This window comes from Nerophis lumbriciformis, linkage group LG32, assembly GCF_033978685.3.
Source record: "Nerophis lumbriciformis linkage group LG32, RoL_Nlum_v2.1, whole genome shotgun sequence".
NCBI classification, from domain to species: Eukaryota; Metazoa; Chordata; class Actinopteri; order Syngnathiformes; family Syngnathidae; genus Nerophis; species Nerophis lumbriciformis.
Genome location: NC_084579.2, coordinates 5,818,721 through 5,840,532, shown reverse-complemented (window position 1 = coordinate 5,840,532; position 21,812 = coordinate 5,818,721). Strand labels below are relative to the sequence as shown.

The 21,812-nt window shown below is 42.4% G+C and overlaps 1 protein-coding gene across 2 annotated transcripts in view; it reads left to right on the top strand.

The window, feature by feature from the left end:
• The window catches only part of dbnla (drebrin-like a), a 27,958-nt gene extending 10,747 nt beyond the window's left edge, over nucleotides 1-17,211 (top strand). Inside the window, exons 2-13 of one of the 2 annotated variants that reach the window (XM_061927329.2) lie at nucleotides 159-271; nucleotides 371-445; nucleotides 3,914-4,057; nucleotides 4,146-4,223; nucleotides 8,055-8,206; nucleotides 8,653-8,707; nucleotides 11,671-11,736; nucleotides 11,814-11,925; nucleotides 12,001-12,324; nucleotides 12,411-12,625; nucleotides 16,585-16,645; nucleotides 16,786-17,211. In XM_061927329.2, the coding sequence (XP_061783313.1) occupies nucleotides 159-271; nucleotides 371-445; nucleotides 3,914-4,057; nucleotides 4,146-4,223; nucleotides 8,055-8,206; nucleotides 8,653-8,707; nucleotides 11,671-11,736; nucleotides 11,814-11,925; nucleotides 12,001-12,324; nucleotides 12,411-12,625; nucleotides 16,585-16,645; nucleotides 16,786-16,922 (1,532 nt within the window). In that variant the 3' untranslated portion in view covers nucleotides 16,923-17,211. The remainder of the gene's footprint in view (nucleotides 1-158; nucleotides 272-370; nucleotides 446-3,913; nucleotides 4,058-4,145; nucleotides 4,224-8,054; nucleotides 8,207-8,652; nucleotides 8,708-11,670; nucleotides 11,737-11,813; nucleotides 11,926-12,000; nucleotides 12,325-12,410; nucleotides 12,626-16,584; nucleotides 16,646-16,785) is intronic. The other variant, XM_061927330.2, reaches the window with a different exon arrangement.
• Nucleotides 17,212-21,812: the final 4,601 nt, after the last annotated feature.

The following is a 21,812-nucleotide window of genomic DNA, read 5'->3' as shown; positions in this document are numbered from 1 at the left end:
TCCAAAGTGGGGGGTGACAAAAAAAGTTTGAGAACCACTGGTTTACACAGTCACCTTTAGGGGACCTCTGACGGTATGGGGACAAAAAAACAGGTCCCTTTAATGATAACTAGTGTGTGTGTGTGTGTGTGTGTGTGTGTGTGTGTGTGTGTGTGCAGATGGGGGACTGGAGGAGATGGTGGAGGAGTTGAACAGCGGGAAGGTGATGTACGCCTTCTGTCGAGTACAAGACCCTAATTCTGGTCTGCCCAAATACGTCCTCATCAACTGGGTAGGACACACAACACACACACACACACACACACACACACACACACACACGACACACATCCCTGCAGTGTATGCAACGTGTGTGTTGTTGTTGTGACAGACAGGTGAAGGGGTGCGGGACTCCCAAAAAGGCTTGTGTGCCAATCACCTGAGTTCGGTCGCCAACTTCCTGAAGGTGAGTCGCACTTCCTCCACCACGTCTTGTTCGTGGTTGTGTCTCAAAGGGAATACGTGCATCAGTGTACTTCCACAAGTATACTGTGTACAAAGGGTGACACACATGTACACTCAAAAAAACAAAAGCGTAAGTACACGAGTGTAACGCGCTCATGCACTCCAAAAGCTAAGTGTAAGTACTCAAGTGTAATACAAAGATTAAGTATACTGTAAGTACAATAGTGTAACATACATATGCACTCAAAACATTAAGTGTATGTACACAGTGTGACACACATGCACTCAAAAACTAACTGTAAGTATACAAGTGTAACACACGTATGCACTCAAAAACTAAGTGTAAGTACTCAAGTGTAATACACTGATGCACTCTCAAAGATTAATTATACTGCAAGTACAGTAGTGTAACATACATATGCACTCAAAACATTAAGTGTATGTACACAGTGTGACACACCCATGCACTCAAAGACTAACTGTAAGTATACAAGTGTAACACACTTATGCACTCAAAAACTAAGTGTAAGTACTCAAGTGTAATACACTGATGCACTCTCAAAGATTAAGTATACTGTAAGTACAGTAGTGTAACATACTTATGCACTCAAAACACTAAGTGTATGTACACAGTGTGACACATGCATGCACTCAAAGACTATCTAAGTATACAGGTGTAACACACTTAGGCACGCAAAAACTAAGTGTAAGTACTAGAGATGCGCGGTTTGTGGACACAACCGCGGAGTCCGCGGAGTCCGCGGATTATCCGCGGGTCGGGCGGTTGAAATAAAGATAAATTAGATTTTATCCGCGGGTCGGGTCGGGCGGTTGAAATAAAAAAAAAAAAGATTTTAAATAGATTCAGGCAGGTGGCAGTTAAACCAATTCGGAAATATATATACATAGTTAAATGTTGTTACCCACATACGAAAAACGAGCAGGCACCTGCAGCATGCCACAACAGAAGAAGAAAAAAAAAAGAGATGGCAACGCCGGCAGCAAACGTGGTACGCGACAAACTAAAAAAGGGAATACTAAAGACCAGGGGGAAAAAAGGCCAGAAAAGTTCAGCGTGGACTCGTTTTTATGAGGTTGTAAATCAGGATGATAGTAATGCTGGCTACGTGATTTGCAAGAGCTGCGACGCTGTTTATGTCTACGACAGTCACAAAACCGGGACATCTAACATGGTGCATCACATTTGTGCAAAACCCCGAACCTCCACAAACATCCTGAGCATGAGCAGTTTCGTCCGCCGTGATCCCAGAAGAGTACGCTGATGGAGGTGCGCTCAGCGCAGCTCCCAGATGATTGCGCACTGGTGTGCGTCTGGGTTGTGACAGCGTGGAACGCATTGAATGTCTCTGCTGCATTGGATCAGTCTCCTTTCTTTAACAGGCAAAAGCTTTATAACCTCACTAATGCCTTGCATCGTCTATATTAGATATATAACAACGTGCGGGTGGCGGATGGCGGGCGGGTGCGGTTTTGATTAAATGTTAGTTCGGGTGAATGGCGGATGGTTGACAACTTTTGTGATGCGGTTGCGGATGAAATAATTGCCTATCCGCGCATCTCTAGTAAGTACACAAGTGTAACACACTTATGCACTCAAAGACCAACTGTAAGTATACACGTGTACCACACCTATGCACTCCAAAAGCTAAGTGTAAGTACACAAGTGTAACACACTGATGAACTCTCAAAGAATAAGTATACAAGTGTAATGCACTTATGCACTCAAAAGACTAAGTATTATGTACACAAGTGTATAACACACATCCAATCAAAAGACTATGTGTAAGTACACAAGTGTAATAAACTGATGAACTCTCAAAGACTAAGTATATATATATATATATATATATATATATGCACTCAAAGACTAACTGTAAGTACAGTAGTGTAACATACGTATGCACTCAAAAGACTAAGTGTATGTGCACTGTGTAACACACGTATGCACTCAAAGACCAACTGTTAGTATATAAGTGTAACACTCCAAAAGCTAAGAGTAATTACACAAGTGTAAAACACTGATGAACTCTCAAAGACTAAGTATACAAGTGTAATGCACTTATGCACTCAGACTAAGTGTAAGTACACAAGTGTAATGCACTTATGCAGTCAAAGACCAACTGTAAGTATACAAGTGTAACACACCTATGCACTCCAAAAGTTAAGTCTAAGTACACAAGTGTAACACACGTATGCACTCAAAGACCAACTGTAAGTATACAAGTGAAACACACGTATGCACTCCTAAAGCTAAGTGTAGACACAAGTGTAACACACTGATGAACTCTCAAAGACTAAGTATACAATCGTAATGCACTTATGCACTCAAAAAACTAAGTGTAAGTACACAAATGTAACATATATGTACTCAAAAGACTAAGTATACAAGTGTAATCCATTTATGCACTCAAAAGGCTAAGTATATGTACACAAGTGTATAACACACATATTCACTCAAAAGACTAAGTGTAAGTACACAAGTGAAACATACTTATGTACTCAAAAGACTTAAGTATACAAGTGTATTGCCTTTTATGCACTCAAAAGGCTAAGTATATGTACACAGGTGTATAACACACATTTCCACTCAAAAGACTAAGTGTAAGTACACAAGGGTAACACACTTGTGTACTCAAACAAACTGACTGTATCAACGCAAATTTAAGAAACGTCTGCGCTCAAAAGACTAAGTATAAGTATGCAAGTGTCAAGACTTGATCTTGGGTGTGTGCTTTTCCGGGATGCAACGGAAAGTTGACTCGGGCGAGACGGGAATGAAGGTACATGATTTATTTATTATATTAAAAAAAAGTGCAAACGAAAAGCGCGCACAGTGGCGGAGAATAAACTATGATACCAAAAGACTATAGCAAAAAAGTACAAACGAAAAACACGCACAATGGCGGAGAACAAACTATGAAACCAAAAAGACTATAAACATGGAACAAAAACTTACTTGGCTTGGACAAAAATAGTTGCATGGAGAATGGACATGGGAAGAAGTGCCAGGCATGGACAGAGCATAAATGTGGTGAGGTCGTCAGAACGACAAACTGAAAAGAATGAACTTAAATACTATGGACATGATTAGTGAAAGCAGGTGCGTGACTCAAAACGAAACAGGTGCGTGACGTGACAGGTGAAAACTAATGGGTTGCTATGGTGACAATCAAGAGTGCACAAGGAGTCCAAACGTGGAACAGGTGAAACTAATGGGTAATCATGCAAACAAGACAAGGGAGTGAAAAGCCAGAAACTAAACAAAACATGACTTAAAACAAAACATGATTACACAGACATGACAGCAAGTGCACCAGTTGAGACACAGCCATGGTCTTCTTCACAACAGCCATGCAGCATGTGTGTGTGTGTGTGTGTGTGTGTGCGTGTGCGTGTGCGTGTGTGTGTGTGTGTGTGTGTGTGTGTGTGTGTGTGTGTGCGCGCGCAGGGCGCCCACCTAACCATCAACGCTCGTGACGAGGACGACGTGGAGCCAGACACCATCTTGTCCAAAGTGTCCAAAGCGTCAGGGGCCAACTACAACTTCCACAAAACAACACAACAGTACGGAGACGTTCCCAGAGGACCTGTGGTGAGAAAGACACCGTACATGATTTGGATAATATTGCAAAAAAAAAAAAGAGTAAATGTTCTCATCAGGTTCTGCATTCATGTTCCAGGGTTCCGTTTACCGCAAAATAAACGCTGTGGACGAAATTCATCAAACTGAGAAAGACACTTTTTGGGCTCACGCTCAGGTAGGGGCTGTTTCTCAATTGGAGCGTATACTGTATTCTGGACTACAGAGCGCACAGCACTCACTAAATTCTAATTTTTCCCAAAAATTAGCTGCACTGGACATAAGACGCTAATACGTACGTTGTCAAGTTAGTTATTTGCACAGAAATGTTTATTTAGATACCTTGATTGTTTCCAAACGCTGTCTGTAACACGGCAGTAAAACGGCTGATCAAACAAAACAGAAGTCCTCGTCAAGGACCCACTATCTGCAGAGGCTAGCTCTCTAATAAGCAAAACAGACTCAATAACTCCACGGCGACATTTTGGTGAATTTACTGAGGAATTTGTGAAACAAATGATACAAAAAGAATGCAATTTTAAGTTAATAATACCAACTCAGACACTCGTAAAAATGTTAGCATATTAGCTGATGCTAACAATGCTAGCGTCATTACATTGCGATAGCACGTACAAATATGCGTGAAAACACTCCTACAGACATCACACATGGTACGGTTTAGTTGGTAAGAATTGTTTTAGTTGTATTGTAAAACTTACAATTGTTGCTTGGAGTGATGAATGAAGAATCCATATGAGTCTGTAACACGGCAGTAAAATGGCTGATTAAACAAAACAGAAGTCGTCATCAAGGACCCACTAGCTGTGGAACTTAGCTCTCCAATCTGCAAAACAGACTCAATAATTCCACGGCGACATTTTGGTGAATTTACTGAAAATTTTGTAAAACAAACAATACAAAAGAAATGCTATTGTAAGCTAACAATACTAACACAGACACTCGTAAACATGTTAGCCTATTAGCTGATGCTAACAATGCTAGCGTCATTACATTGCGATAGCACGTACAAATATGCATGAAAACAATCCTACAGACATCACACATGGGATGGTTTAGTAAGTAAGAATTGTTTTAGTTGTATTGTAAAACTTACAATTGTTGCTTGGAGTGATGAATGAAGAATCCATACGAGTCTGTAACACGGCAGTAAAATGGCTGATTAAACAAAACAGAAGTCCTCATCAAGGACCCACTCGCTGCGGAAGCTAGCTCTCCAATCTGCAAAACAGACTCAATAACTCCACGGTGACATTTTGGTGAATTTACTGAAGAATTCGTAAAAAAAAACAATACAAAAGAAATGCTATTGTAAGTTAACAATACTAACACAGACACTCGTAAACATGTTAGCCTATTAGCTGATGCTAACAATGCTAGCATCATTACATTGCGATAGCACGTACAAATATGCATGAAAACACTCCTACAGACATCACACATGGTACGGTTTAGTAGGTAAGAATTGTTTTAGTTGTATTGTAAAACTTACAATTGTTGCTTGGAGTGATGAATGAAGAATCCATTGAGTCTGTAACACGGCAGTAAAACGGCTGATCAAACAAAACAGAAGTCATCGTCATGGACCCACTAGCTGTGGAAGCTTGCTCTCCAATCTGCAAAACAGACTCAATAACTCCACGGTGACATTTTGGTGAATTTACTGAGGAATTTGTAAAACAAACAATACAAATAAAAAGTTTTAAGTTAATAATACTAACTTAGACACTCATTATGCTAGCTTCATTATATATATGCATGCAAACAATCCTACAGTCATCACACATGGGACGGTTCAGTAAGTAAGAATTGTTTTAGTTATATTGTAAAACTTACAAACGTTGCTTGGAGTGATGAATGAAGGATCCATACAAGCAGAAATGCTTTGCGGAGCAAAAAAAAACTTGTGGTCATTCACCCAGCGGCACCTGTGGTGAGCGAACTCGTCCAAAAGATGTTGCCATAGAACAAACAATGACACAGCATTTAAGTATCGTTGCATGTGTTCTATGAAAACTATTTTATTTCTGGCCGTAAGGGAAGAAAAAATCCATAAACCAGCTGCACCGTTTTATAAGCCGCAGGGTTAAAGCATAAGAAAAAAGGTAGTGGTTTTATTGTACTGAGAAGTATGTTAAAACACAGTTCACTGTCAAAACTTACCACCCTCAGCAGTCGCCGTCTTTATTAGGGCCCGCATGGCCCATTGCATAAGGACTCCCTGTGGGAGTCCTTATGCAATGGGACATAAGGACCTATTGAATTTGTAAGGTTTTATTCTTTATTCTTCCGCTGCCACATTAAACTGTAATTTGACCCACTTAACATGCTTCAAAACTCACCATATTTGACCCACACATCAGGACCTGCGAAAATTGCCTTTTTTTAAAAAAAACCGAACCACAAAACTCAAAATTGCGCTCTAGCGCCCCCTAGAAAAAAAAAAACTAGACTGCCTGTAACTCCCACTAGAAAGGTCGGAGAGACATGAAACAAAAACCTCTATGTAGGTCTGACTTAGACCTACATTTCATAATAGTACATTCTCGGGCTAAAATCAACAGGAAGTTGTCAATTCCCCCTTCAAGACAAAAAAGTACTAAAAACAGTTACTTTTGCCTCTTTGAGCTGTAATTTGACCCCCTTAACATGCTTCAAAACTCACCAAACTGAACGCACACATCAGGACTGGCAAACATTGCGATCTAAAAAAAAAACCTAACCCCAAATCTCAAAATTGCGCTCAAGCGCAATTTTGAATAAAACGCAGAAAAAACTGCTCCTCGGAAGAAAAAAATGACAAAACTGCCTGTAACTCCCACTGGGAAGGTCGGAGAGACATGAAACAAAAACCTCTATGTAGGTCTAACTTAGACCTACATTTCATAAATTGACAACCCCCAACAAAAATCAACAGGAAGTTTGCTATTCCCCCTTCAAAACAACATTTTTGTAAAAACCGGTCACCTTCCTTCAAAAACTATCTCCTCTGAGCGCGTTTGTCGTTTCGGCTTCAAACTAGCACAGGAGAGAGATTGAACCCTTCTAATTGAAAGTTGGCGAAAGAGTTTTAATAACTGCTCCGGTTTTGATTTTATGACCCTTCAAAGAGCCGCTGTGCTGATGCTGCTGTTTTTTCTAGAAGGCTGCTTAAAAGCAGGGCGCACCAGCGTGCCCACACAATGCAGACAAGGTAGGTACACTAAACAAAAGTATTGGGACAATTCGGACTAAAAGTAGACAAAAGTATTGGGACACTTATGATGAAAACTGAACAAAAGTATTGGGACACTTAGGACTACCACTGGACACACGTATGGGGACACCTACACTGGACAAAAGTATTGGGACACTTAGGACTACAACTTGCCAAAATTATTGGGACACTTGGGACTAAAACTGGACAAAAGTATTGGGACACTTAGGACTAGCACCTGCCAAATACGCGGGCCCGACCAATGCTGCTTGCAGCTTTAATTTTTTTTATTTTTCCTCTTTTTTTCTTCTTTTTGTCTGTTTATTTCTCTTCTTTCTTTCTTTTTCTTTTCTTTCTTTTTTTTTTTTTTAATTTTGTATTTTTTTTTCATTTTTCTTTATTTCATTTTTTCATTTTGTTTTTTTCCTTTTTGTTCTTCTTTTTTCTTTATTTTTATAATTTTTTTTAATTTAATTTTTTTTTTTTAATTAATTTTTTTTCTTTTCTTTCATTTTTCTTAATTTATTTATTTTATTTTTCGTTTTTTTCTCTTTTTTTAGTTTTTTTTAGTTTTTTCTTTTTTTTGTAATAAAAAAAAATAAAAAAATAATTTATTTATTTATTTATATTTATTTATTTATTTATTTTTTCTTTTTTTCTTCTCTTGGTTGTGTAGCGGAAAGGGGCGGGGCTAACTTGAGTGGTTGCGAACGACATCGCTGTATGTTTTATTGTTGCTATATTTATTCTGCGTGCTCGTGCTGTTGAGGCTTTAATAACGCGTGTCGCACTCAGAGGGAGGAGGAGTCGCGGCGCCAGCAGGAGGTGAAGAGGGCGGAGCTACAGAGGCAAACCTTGGACAAGGAGAGGAGAGCAATGGAGGAGAAAGAGGCCAAGGATAGAGACATCAGAGTCCACGAGAAAGCCACGTACATCGACGAGCTAAGGTGCAAGGTCATGTCACGTGTCACTTCCTGAGCTAAGGTGCAAGGTCATGTCACGTGTCACTTCCTGTTCAGTAGTCCTATACTAGAGTTCGTGTTGTGCACTAGAAAGTGGAAAGTGCACGCCCAAGCAACAGGTGGCGCTATATAAAAGGCTCTGTGTCAATCAGTGCACTTGTGTAGATTAAATACTCAGTCCACTGTTGGTGGGTGTGCACTGATGGACACTTACTGGTCTCCCTCGCCGCCGGGGGAGGGGCTAACTTGAGTGGGTGCTATCCACCATTAAAAAGGAGAGAAGAAGAAGCAGGTAATGGGTTTGTACACTTTCACAGTGCACACAGTTTACTTATTGAAGTGTACTGACATGAGTACTTCATTCGAGTCTAAATAACATGATGTAATAAAACGCTGTAATAATATGTCTTACATATATTTTAAAACATCAGAAAATTGGAGAAGCAAAGAGAAGGAGAAGACAGAGAGAAAGAACAGCTGCGGCAGGTGAGCAAGTACTCTCCTTCCAAATACTTTACCGGTAATTGGAAATACTTTTACCTGAAGTACTTTAATTTGAAATACATTCAAAGGAAATACTTTTATATGATGTCATTTTGTATCAACTACTTTTACATTAATTACTTTTACTTAATGTACTTTTATATGAAATACTTTTATTTGAAGTACTTTTATACTAAATATTTTTACATTAGGTGCTTTTATATTAAATACTTTTATATGAAATACTTTCATGTGAAATATTTTTACATGAAGTAATTTTATGTAAAATAATTTTACATGAAGTAGTTGTAATTAACTTATTTTATATGAAATACTTTTACATGAAATATTTTTATATGAACTACTTTTACACAAAATACTTTTACATTAGGCAGCACGGTGAGAGAGGGGTTAGTGCGTCTGCCTCACAATACGAAGGTCCTGAGTAGTCCTGGGTTCAATCCCGGGCTCGGGATCTTTGTGTGTGGAGTTTGCATGTTCTCCCCGTGACTGCGTGTTCCCTCCGGGTACTCCGGCTTCTTCCCACCTCCAAAGACATGCACCTGGGGATAGGCTCCTCCCACCTCCAAAGACATGCACCTGGGGATAGGCTCCTCCCACCTCCAAAGACATGCACCTGGGGATAGGCTCCTCCCACCTCCAAAGACATGCACCTGGGGATAGGCTCCTCCCACCTCCAAAGACATGCACCTGGGGATAGGCTCCTCCCACCTCCAAAGACATGCACCTGGGGATAGGCTCTTCCCACCTCCGAAGACATGCACCTGGGGATAGGTTGATTGGCAACACTAAATTGGCCCGAGTGTGTGAATGTGAGTGTGAATGTTGTCTGTCTATCTGTGTTGGCCCTGCGATGAGGTGGCGACTTGTCCAGGGTGTACACCGCCTTCCGCCCGATTGTAGCTGAGATAGGCTCCAGCGCCCCCCCCCCCCCCCGCGACCCTGAAGGGAATAAGCGGTAGAAAATGGATGGGATGGATGGACTTTTACATGAAGTAATTTGATATGCACTACTTTTATATGAACTACTTTTACATGAACTAGTTTTATATGATTTTTTTATAATGAAATATTTTTATATGAAATACTTTTATATTAACTACTTTTACATGAAATACTTTTACATTAACTACTTTTACATTAAGTACTTTTACATTAACTACTTTTATATAATCTACCTTTATATGATGTACTTTTCCATGAACTACTTTAATATGAAGTACTTTTATATGAAGTACTTTTCCATGAACTACTTTAATATGAACTACTTTTCCATGAACTACTTTAATATGAAGTACTTTTCCATGAACTACTTTTCCATGAACTACTTTTACAAAAAGTACTTTTACATGAACTACTTTTACAAAAAGTACTTTTACATGAAATACTTTTACATTAACTACTTTTATATTAAGTACTTTTACATGAACTACTTTTACATAAAGTACTTTTACATGAAATACTTTACATGAACTACTTTTACATTAAGTACTTTTACATGAACTACTTTTATATAAGCTACCTTGATATGAAGTACTTTTCCATGAACTAACATTAACTACTTTTACATGAAGTACTTTTACATTAACTACTTTTACATTAAGTACTTTTACATTAACTACTTTTCCATGAACTACTTTTACATGAACTACTTTTACATGAACTACTTTTATATGAAGTACTTTTCCATGAACTACTTTTCCATGAACTACTTTTACAAAAAGTACTTTTACATGAAATACTTTTCCATGAACTACTTTTCCATGAACTACTTTTCCATGAACTACTTCTACATAAAGTACTTTTACATGAAATACTTTTACATGAACTACTTTTACATGAACTACTTTTATATGAACTACTTTTCCATGAACTACTTTATTATGAAGTACTTTTATATGAAGTACTTTTCCATGAACTACTTTTCCATGAAGTACTTTTCCATGAAGTACTTTTCCATGAACTACTTTTACAAAAAGTACTTTTACATGAAATACTTTTACATTAACTACTTTTACATTAAGTACTTTTACATAAAGTACTTTTACATGAAATACTTTACATTAACTACTTTTACATTAAGTACTTTTACATGAACTACTTTTATATAATCTACCTTTATATGATGTACTTTTCCATGAACTAACATTAACTACTTTTACATGAAGTACTTTTCCATGATGTACTTTTCCATGAACTACTTTTACATAAAGTACTTTTACATGAAATACTTTTACATGAACTACTTTTACATGAACTAATTTTCCATGAACTACTTTTTCCTGAACTACTTTTTCCTGAACTAATTTTAATGAAGTACCTTTTTCCTGAACTACTTTTAATGAAGTACTTTTTCCTGAACTATTTTTAATGAAGTACTTTTTCCTGAACTACTTTTAATGAAGTACTTTTTCCTGAACTACTTTTAATGAAGTACTTTTATATGAACTACTTTTCCATGAACTACTTTTTCCTGAACTACTTTTAATGAAGTACTTTTTCCTGAACTACTTTTAATGAAGTACTTTTTCCTGAACTACTTTTAATGAAGTACTTTTTCCTGAACTACTTTTAATGAAGTACTTTTTCCTGAACTACTTTTAATGAAGTACTTTTTCCTGAACTACTTTTAATGAAGTACTTTTATATGAACTACTTATCCATGAACTACTTTTTCCTGAAATACTTTTAATGAAGTACTTTTTCCTGAACCACTTATAATGAAGTACTTTTTCCTGAACTACTTTTAATGAAGTACTTTTTCCTGAACTACTTTTAATGAAGTACTTTTTCCTGAACTACTTTTAATGAAGTACTTTTTCCTGAACTACTTTTAATTAAGTACTTTTTCCTGAACTACTTTTAATTAAGTACTTTTATATGAACTACTTTTCCATGAACTACTTTTATATGAACTACTTTTAATGAAGTACTTTGTGCTGTAGAATCATCAGGAGAAAGAGAACACGAGGACAGGAGGCAACAAGGCCGCCTCGGTGCACGCCGCTAACGTGAGTGCTCAGGAGGCTTCTTTACCAGCTAACGATGGCGCTAATTGAACTTTGGGGTCATGTGACCTGGGACTCAGGAGGCGAAGGCTTTGATCTCTCAGCGCTCCTTCAACCCTCGAGACGTCTTCAAGCAGCGGGAGCGGAGTTTGGACCTCAACTACGGGCGCTCTTCCTCAGCCCCTAGAGCAGGTGTGTACCGGGGTCAAAGGTCATGTGACCTCACACACACACACACAGTCATGTGATCACTTTGCCTCCTCGCAGGGAAGCTGCAAAGCCCGTTTTTGTCCCAAACGCCCTTTGAGAGTCCATCCATCCTGCGGCCTCAGACTCCGCCTTCCCAAAGACCCTTTGAGGTTCCCACGAGCCCGCGGGCGGAGACTCCGCCCTTCCAGAAACCCTTTGAGGTTCCCACGAGCCCGCGGGCGGAGACTCCGCCCTTCCAGAAACCCCTGGAAATCCAAAGCCCTTGGACTCCGCCCTCCTCGTCTTGGACTCCGCCCTCTTCTTCTCCTCCTGCCAGGAACTCGCCCGACATGTATCGCGGCGGCTTCTCCTATACAGCGCCGCCAGTCGTCCCCGCCGCAGGTGCGTTTGTTGCCTGCACGCTACTCATTAGCGTAGCCACGGTTAGCACGCGGATCATCACGTTTGCCTCGCTTGTGCCACCGCAGACGCGGCCGAGGACGACGATTGGTCGGACGAGTCCGACAACGACCTCTACGAAGCCTCGCCGCGTGCGGCGTTCGTCGGCAGTCTCGAAAAGACGCTGGCGGCGCCCCCTGCTGACAGGATGTTTCCTCTACGCACAGAAGACAACACGTACCAGGTGCCGCGGGCTGTCGGCGAGCGCCAGGTCTTTGATGACATCATCCAGGACGCCAACACGGTGAGTCAATGCAGTTACCCAGCAGCCTTTGGGGCTCAGTGTCAGGTTCAAACACTGATGACATCTATTAAACAAGACAAGAAGCAAGGAATCAAACAGAGACAGAATTATATTTGGCTCAATGAGGAGAGCGTGTACACCTGTACCCTTGTACAGTGTCCCACCACGCTCTGACGAAAGATTGTACGCCTCCTCTTGTATTTGGACTTTCCCTGATCACATGGCAACAGCTGTTTCTAAGGGAGGGGGGTCATAAACAGCCATCAATTTTGTTACAAAACAGTTCAAAGAAATGGTCGTAAAAACAGTTCAAAGAAAAGGTGCCTGGAGTAGAGATGCACAGTTTGCGGGCACAACCGCGTAGTCCGCGGATTACCCGCGTATCGGGCGGATGAAATTTTAAAAAATTAGATTTTATCAGCGGGTCGGGTCGGGCGATTGAAATTAAAAAAAAATTAGATTTTAAATAGATTCAGGCGGGTGGCAGTTAAACCAATTCGGAAATATATATACATAGTTAAATGTTGTTACCCACATACGAAAAACGAGCAGGCACCTGCTGCATATGCCACAACAGAAGAAAAAAAAAAAAAGAGATGGACACTTTTACGGAGCGGAGAAGGCCCCCGACGCCTCGCCGGGGTCCGGGACCGAGGCCCCTTCCCCCGAGAGGGCCCCACCGGGAGCCGTAGCTGAGGCGATCCGCGAGAAGGGCCCGACGCACGTCCAGGGTCACCACCGCGCCCACCGCACCGACACCCCGCCTCGTCCGCCTTCGCCGCGGCCGGCGTCACGCGCAGCAGGTAAGCAGCTTACCTGCCCGCCACCCCCGTGGCCGGGGGCTCGTAACAGGGGTCACTCCGCGCGCTCCGCCCGCGCAGCTTACCTGCCCGCCACCCCTGTTGCCGGGGGCTCTTAACAGGGGTCACTCCGCGCGCAGTGCGCTCACGAAAGGGGTGGGGCTCACCCTGGTTGATATAGACAGCAGGACGGTGGCCATGGAAGTTGGAACCCGCTAAGGAGTGTGTAACAACCCACCTGCCGAATCAACTAGCCCTGAAAATGGATGGCGCTGGAGCGTCGGGCCCATATACCCGGCCGTCGCCGGCAGCGAGACGCGCTTGGAGGTGCGCTCAGCGCGGCTCCCATATGATTGCGCACTGGTGTGCGTCTGGGTCGTGACAGCGTGGCACGCGAATGTCTGTGCTGCGTTGGATCAGTCTCCTTTCTTTAACAGGCAAAAGCTTTATAACCTCACTAATGCCTTGCATCGTCTATATTAGATATATAACAACGGGCGGGTGCGGGCGGATGGCGGGCGGATGCAGTTCTGATCAAATGTTAGATCGGGTGGATTGCGGATGGTTGACGACTTTCTGATGCGGTTGCGGATGAAATAATTGCCTATCCGCGCATCTCTAGCCTGGAGGGAGGTTAGGCCCTGCCTCCTCTCCGCTTTGTAGATCTCGGGTAAAGACAAAATCTTCCTGTGGCTTACAATACATCAAAGAAACCGACGCCTTCATGTCACTTCCCATCGTACACAGTGGAGTTTTACAAGCCTTCTGCTTGGTAGGATCAAAGACAGCTTTTGTCCTCTCGCAGGGCGAGCTGAACTCAATGTAACACAAAGTTTTGTGATAACTTAGATACAATTATTCTGACACTCAGAGCAACAGCATTGGACAAACAGAGAACATCCACGTCGGCGCGGTTGGCAGAGTGGCCTTGCCAGCAGGCTGAGGGTTCCTGGTTCGATCCCCACTTTCTACCAACCTAGTCACTTCCGTTGTGTCCTTTTAGCAAGACACTTCACCCTTGCTCCTGATGGGTCGTGGTTAGGGCCTTGCATGGCAGCTCCCGCCATCAGTGTGTGAATGTGTGAATGTGGAAATACTGTCAAAGCGCTTTGAGTGCCTTGAAGGTAGAAAAGTGCTATACAAGTATAACCCATTTACCATCTAGTCAATGTTACATACTTGCCAACCCTCCCGGATTTTCCGGGAGACTCCCGAAATTCAGCGCCTCTCCCGAAAACCTCCCGGGACACATTTTCTCCCGAAAATCTCCCGAAATTCAGGCCGAGCTGGAGGCCATGCCCCCTCCGGCTCCATGCGGACCTGAGTCCGCTTTCCAACAATATAAAGAACGTCTACAGTAAAGCAGTTCGTCTGCCGTAAACAGCAATGTTGTGACACTCTTAAACAGGACAATACTGCCATCTAGTGCATTGGATGAAAGCACTTTTGTGCGTGCCACACAGCAATGCCATCAGAGAGGGTGTTCAGCATGGTTCGAAAGATAGTGACAGAGAATAGGACAAGGATGGACAATTCCACCCTTAACTCAACAATGAGTAGATGAGTGTTATGTGTGTGTATATGTGTAAATAATTGAACACTGAAATTCAAGTATTTCTTTTACATATATATATATATATATATATATATATATATATATATATAAAATAAATATATATTTATAGCTAGAATTCACTGAAAGTCAATTATTTCTTATATATATATATATATGTATATTAGTGATGCGCGGTTTGCGGGCACAACCGCGGAGTCCGCGGATTATCCGCGGATCGGGCGGATGAAATTAAAAAAAAATTAGATTTTATCCGCGGGTCGGGTCGGGCGGTTGAAATAAAAAAAAATTAGATTTTAAATAGATTCAGGCGGGTGGCAGTTAAACCAATTGGGAAATATATATACATAGTTAAATGTTGTTACCCACATACGAAAAACAAGCAGGCACCTGCAGCATATGCCACAACAGAAGAAAAAAAAAGAAAAGAGATGGACACTTTTACGGAGCGGAGAAGGGACGCCTCGCCGGGGTCCGGGACCGAGGCACCTTCCCCCGAGAGGGCCCCACCGGGAGCCGTAGCTGAGGCGATCCGCGAGAAGGGCCCGACGCACGTCCAGGGTCACCACCGCGCCCACCGCACCGACATCCCGCCTCGTCCGCCTTCGCCGCGGCCGGCGTCACGCGCAGCAGGTAAGCAGCTTACCTGCCCGCCACCCCCGTGGCCGGGGGCTCGTAACAGGGGTCACTCCGCTCGCTCCGCCCGCGCAGCTTACCTGCCCGCCACCCCTGTTGCCGGGGGCGCGTAACAGGGGTCACTCCGCGCGGTGCGCTCACGAAAGGGGTGGGGCTCACCCTGGTTGATATAGACAGCAGCTAGGACGGTGGCCATGGAAGTTGGAACCCGCTAAGGAGTGTGTAACAACCCACCTGCCGAATCAACTAGCCCTGAAAATGGATGGCGCTGGAGCGTCGGGCCCATATACCCGGCCGTCGCCGGCAGCGAGACGCGCTTGGAGGTGCGCTCAGCGCGGCTCCCATATGATTGCGCACTGGTGTGCGTCTGGGTCGTGACAGCGTGGCACGCGAATGTCTGTGCTGCATTGGATCAGTCTCCTTTCTTTAACAGGCAAAAGCTTTATAACCTCACTAATGCCTTGCATCGTCTATATTAGATATATAACAACGGGCGGGTGCGAGCGGATGCGGTTCTGATCAAATGTTACATCGGGTGGATTGCGGATGGTTGACGACTTTCTGATGCGGTTGCGGATGAAATAATTGCCTATCCGCGCATCTCTAATATATATATATATATATATATATATATATATATATATATATATATATATATATATATATATATATATATATATATATATATATATATATATGAAATACTTGACTTGTTGAATTCTAGCTGTAAATATACTCCTCCCCTCTTAACCACGCCCCCGCCCCCCAACCACACCCCCTGACCCCGCCCCCGCCCCCACCTCCCGAAATTGGAGGTCTCAAGGTTGGCAAGTATGATGTTAACACTTAATCATGGGACCGCTAGCATGATTCCACATTCCCTCGAGTCCAACGTTTATTGTCAATTCCGGTGTCTGGCATGTTTCATTGAGGAATATGTTTGCTTTTAGGCTGAAGTTGACGATGGAGGTCAAAACATTTGTGCCAAGGCCGTCTACGACTACCAGGCTGGTGCGTGCACACACACACACACACACACACACACACGCACACACACACACACACACACACACATACATACACACACACACGTCACACATGGCGAAGTTGAGATTAAAAATATATACAATATATGGTCATTTCTTCCTCAGCTGATGACACAGAGATCACCTTTGACCCGGGTGACATCATCAAAGGGATTCAGATGGTGGATGAAGGCTGGTGGCGAGGCTACGGACCCGACGGCCATTACGGCATGTTTCCCGCCAACTATGTTGAACTGTTGTAACTTTGGTCTAAATAAATGTTGTCTTATGACTTGATCGTATTATTCCATTGAAGTGCCGTAGCTCGTAAGTTTTTGGTGACATGATGGATAATTGTTTGATCAATTGGTTTATGATGGGTGGGAGGAAAGTGCGTGTTGATGACAAGAAGTGGATAATGTTTATGAAAATAAAGATAGTGAAGCAAATGTTGTTTTGCTGTGAACTGAAAATGTTGTACAAAATCCAAAACCAGTGAAGTTGTCACGTTGTGTAAATGGTAAATAAAAACAGAATCCATCCATCCATCCATCCATCTACTTCCGCTTATCCGAGGTCGGGTCGCGGGGGCAGCAGCCTAAGCAGGGAAGCCCAGACTTCCCTCTCCCCAGCCACTTCGTCCAGCTCCTCCCGGGGGATCCCGAGGCGTTCCCAGGCCAGCCGGGAGACATAGTCTTCCCAGCGTGTCCTGGGTCTTCCCCGTGGCCTCCTACCGGTCGGACGTGCCCGAAACACCTTCCTAGGGAGGCGCTCGGGTGGCATCCTGACCAGATGCCCGAACCACCTCATCTGGCTCCTCTCCATGTGGAGGAGCAGCGGCTTTACTTTGAGCTCCCCCCGGATGACAGAGCTTCTCACCCTATCTCTAAGGGAGAGCCCCGCCGAGAACTCATTTCGGCCGCTTGTACCCGTGATCTTGTCCTTTCGGTCATGACCCAAAGCTCATGACTGTCAAGACTTGGTCCGGGGGTGTGTGCTTTTCCAGGATGCAACGGAAAGTTGGCTCGTGCGAGACGGGAATGAAGGTACATGATTTATTATTATCAAAAAAAGGAATACATGAAAGCGCGCACAGTGGCGGAGAACAAACTATGAAACCAAAAAGACTATAAATATGGAACAAAAACTTACTTGGCTTGGACAAAAGTCGTTGCTTGAGGAATTGACATGAAAAGAAGTATCAGGCATGAACAGAGCATAAATGTGTTGTGAGGTCGTCAGGACGAACAACAGAAAATGAATGAACTTAAATACTATGGACATGATTAACAACAGGTGCGTGACTCAAAACAGGTGCGTGACATGACAGGTGAAACTAATGGGTAACTATGGTGACAAAACAAAACAAAAGTGCACAAAAAAGTCCAAAAATAAAACCTGATCACACAGACATGACAATGACCATAGGTGAGGATGGGAACGTAGATCGACCGGTAAATCGAGAGCTTTGCCTTCCGGCTCAGCTCCTTCTTCACCACAACGGATCGATACAGCGTCCGCATTACTGAAGACGCCGCACCGATCCGCCTGTCGATCTCACGATCCACTCTTCCCCCACTCGTGAACAAGACTCCGAGGTACTTGAACTCCTCCACTTGGGGCAAGATCTCCTCCCCAACCCGGAGATGGCACTCCACCCTTTTCCGGGAGAGAGAATACAATGATTTGCAAATCCTTTTCAACTTCTATTCAATTGAATAGACAGCAAAGACAAGATATTTAATGTTCACACTGAGAAACTTTTTACAAATAATCATTAACTTAGAATTGAATGGTAGCAACACATTGCAAAAAAGTTGTCACAGGGGCATTTTTACCACTGTGTTACATGGCCTTTCCTTTTAACAGCACCCAGTAAAGGTTTGGGAACTGAGGAGACACATTTTTGAAGTGGAATTATTCTCCATTCTTGCTTGATGTACATTAAGACAGTCCGGGGTCTACGTTGTGGTATTTTAGGCTTCATAATGTGCCACACATTTTCAATGGGAGACAGGTCCGACTGCAGGCAGGCCAGTCTAGTACCCTCACTCTTTTACTACGAAGCCACGCTTGCTGACATAAGCAGGGGCGTCCGTGACAACGTTGCTTGGATGGCAATGTATGTTGCTCCAAAACCTGTTTGTACCTTTCCGCATTAATGGTGCCTTCACAGATGTGTAAGTTACCCATGCCTTGGGCACTAATACACCCCCATACCATCACACATGCTGGCTTACATGAGCTCGGGCCCAGCGAAGCCGGCAGCGTTTCTGGGTGTTGTTGACAAATGGCTTTCGCTTTGCATAGTAGAGTTTTAACTTGCACTTACAGATGTAGCGACCAACTGTAGTTACTGACAGTGGTTTTCTGAAGTGTTCCTGAGCCCATGTGGTGATATCCTTTTCACACTGATGTCGCTTTTTGATGCAGTACCGCCTGAGGGATCGAAGGTCTGTAATATCATCTCCAGATTCTCTGAGCCTTTTGATGAAATCCCTAAATTCCTTGCAATAGCTGGTTGAGAAATGTTGTTCTTAAACTGTTGGACAATTTGCTCAGGCATTTGTTGACAAAGTGGTGACCCTCGCCCCATCCTTGTTTGTGAATGACTGAGCATTTCATGGAAGCTGCTTTTATACCCAATCATGGCACCCACCTGTTCCCAATTAGCCCGTTCACCTGTGGGATGTTCCAAATAAGTGTTTGATGAGCATTCCTCAGTTTTCTCAGTCTTTTTTGCCACTTGTGCCAGCTTTTTTGAAACATGTTGCAGGCATCAAATTCCAAATGAGCTAATATTTGCAAAAAATAACAAAGACTTCCAGTTCGAACGTTAAGTATTTTGTCTTTGCAGTCTATTCAATTGAATATAAGTAGAAAAGGATTTGCAAATCATTGTATTCTGTTTTTATTTACCATTTATTTACACAATGTGACAACTTCACTGCTTTTGGGTTTTGTAATTGAAATCATAAGTTGTGTATGGCACTATGTAAAGCGCTTTGAGTCACTAGAGAAAAGCGCTATATAAATACAATTCACTTCACGTCACAATTTTCTATTCCTCTTGTGATTCACTCCAAGTTTTCTCCCTGGCACATTTTGTTTACAAAAGTCACACATAAGGTAAACAATCTAATAAAAGAATAGATTAAACCAATCTCGGACTTACAAACCCCGTTTCCATATGAGTTGGGAAATTGTGTTAGATGTAAATATAAACGGAATACAATGATTTGCAAATCCTTTTCAACCCATATTCAGTTGAATATGCTACAAAGACAACATATTTGATGTTCAAACTCATAAACATTTTTTTTTTTTTTGCAAATAATCATTAACTTTAGAATTTGATGCCAGCAACACGTGACAAAGAAGTTGGGAAAGGTGGCAATAAATACTGATAAAGTCGAGGAATGCTCATCAACAGGGCCGGCCCGTGGCATAGGCCGTATAGGCAAATGCTAAGGGCGCCGTCCATCAGGGGGCGCCACGCCAGTGCCACAAATGTTGGAGAAAAAAAAAGAAAAGAAAAAAAAAAGTTGGTACTATTATTTCTAAATACAAAAAATAATCCCACGTTAATTAAAATGCAAAGTAAAGCCTATTTAATAGAAATATTATTTGTTACAACATTACGGTGCGCCCCCTCCCTTCCCGTATCATGACTCTTTTTGGACGTCACCACATCAAAAAAATCAACACAAGATGTCAAAACGGCCAAAACTGTCAGGTGCCCAGGGAAGAAAAAAGAGAAAAGAAGAGGAGGAGAAACGAGAAAAGACAGAGGTAGCAGGTAGGTAACGTTAGCCTACATGAAATTATTTGTCTGTTACAGAATGTGATAGTAACCTGGCTTTTTAGCATTAAGCTAATGTTACATGATTCGGCAATTGCTAATCAATAAATAGCTAGTTCTGTTTTAACGTCGGGTTAATATTGTGGAGGGGGCTAAATTGTTATGGAAAATAATAATGTAACGTTAGGTAATTACAGTACTCCCACCTTACATTCCTCAGGGACATTTGTAATAGATCTTTTAAGCAGGTGTTTTTTGTTTACATTGTTATTGCCTTCTGGTTAGCTAATGTTTGCCCTGCAGGTAATAGTCACTTTTCCACCCCTTTATATATTCGGTATAGTTGTAAGTAAAAAAAAAAAAAAAGGTGGGGGGGGCGCCACCTAAAACCTTGCCTAGGGCGCCAGATTGGTTAGGGCCGGGCCTGCTCATCAAACACTTATTTGGAACATCCCACAGGTGTGCAGGCTAATTGGGAACAGGTGGGTGCCATGATTGGGTATAAAAACAGCTTCCCCAAAAAATGCTCAGTCTTTCACAAGAAAGGATGGGGCGAGGTACACCCCTTTGTCCACAACTGCGTGAGCAAATAGTCAAACAGTTTAAGAACAACGTTTCTCAAAGTGCAATTGCAAGAAATTTAGGGATTTCAACATCTACGGTCCATAATATCATCAAAAGGTTCAGAGAATCTGGAGAAATCACTCCACGTAAGCGGCATGGCCGGAAACCAACTTTGAATGACCGTGACCTTCGATCCCACTGTATCAAAAATCGACATCAATCTCTAAAGGATATCACCACATGCGTTCAGGAACACTTCAGAAACCCACTGTCACTAAATACAGTTGGTCGCTACATCTGTAAGTGCAAGTTAAAGCTCTACTATGAAAAGCCAAAGCCATTTATCAACAACATCCAGAAACGCCGCTGGCTTCTCTGGGCCCGAGATCATCTAAGATGGACTCATGCAAAGTGGAAAAGTGTTCTGTGGTCTGACGAGTCCACATTTCAAAAAAAATTTTGGAAATATTCGACATCGTGTCATCCGGACCAAAGGGGAAGCGAACCATCCAGACTGTTATCGACGCAAAGTTCAAAAGCCAGCATCTGTGATGGTATGGGGGTGTATTAGTGCCCAAGGCATGGGTAACTTACACATCTGTGAAGGCACCATTAATGCTGAAAGGTACATACAGGTTTTGGAACAACATATACTGCCATCTAAGCGCCGTCTTTTTCATGGACGCCCCTGCTTATTTCAGCAAGACAATGCCGAGCCTCATTCAGCATGTGTTACAACAGCGTGGCTTCGTAAAAAAGAGTGCGGGTACTTTCCTGGTCCGCCTGC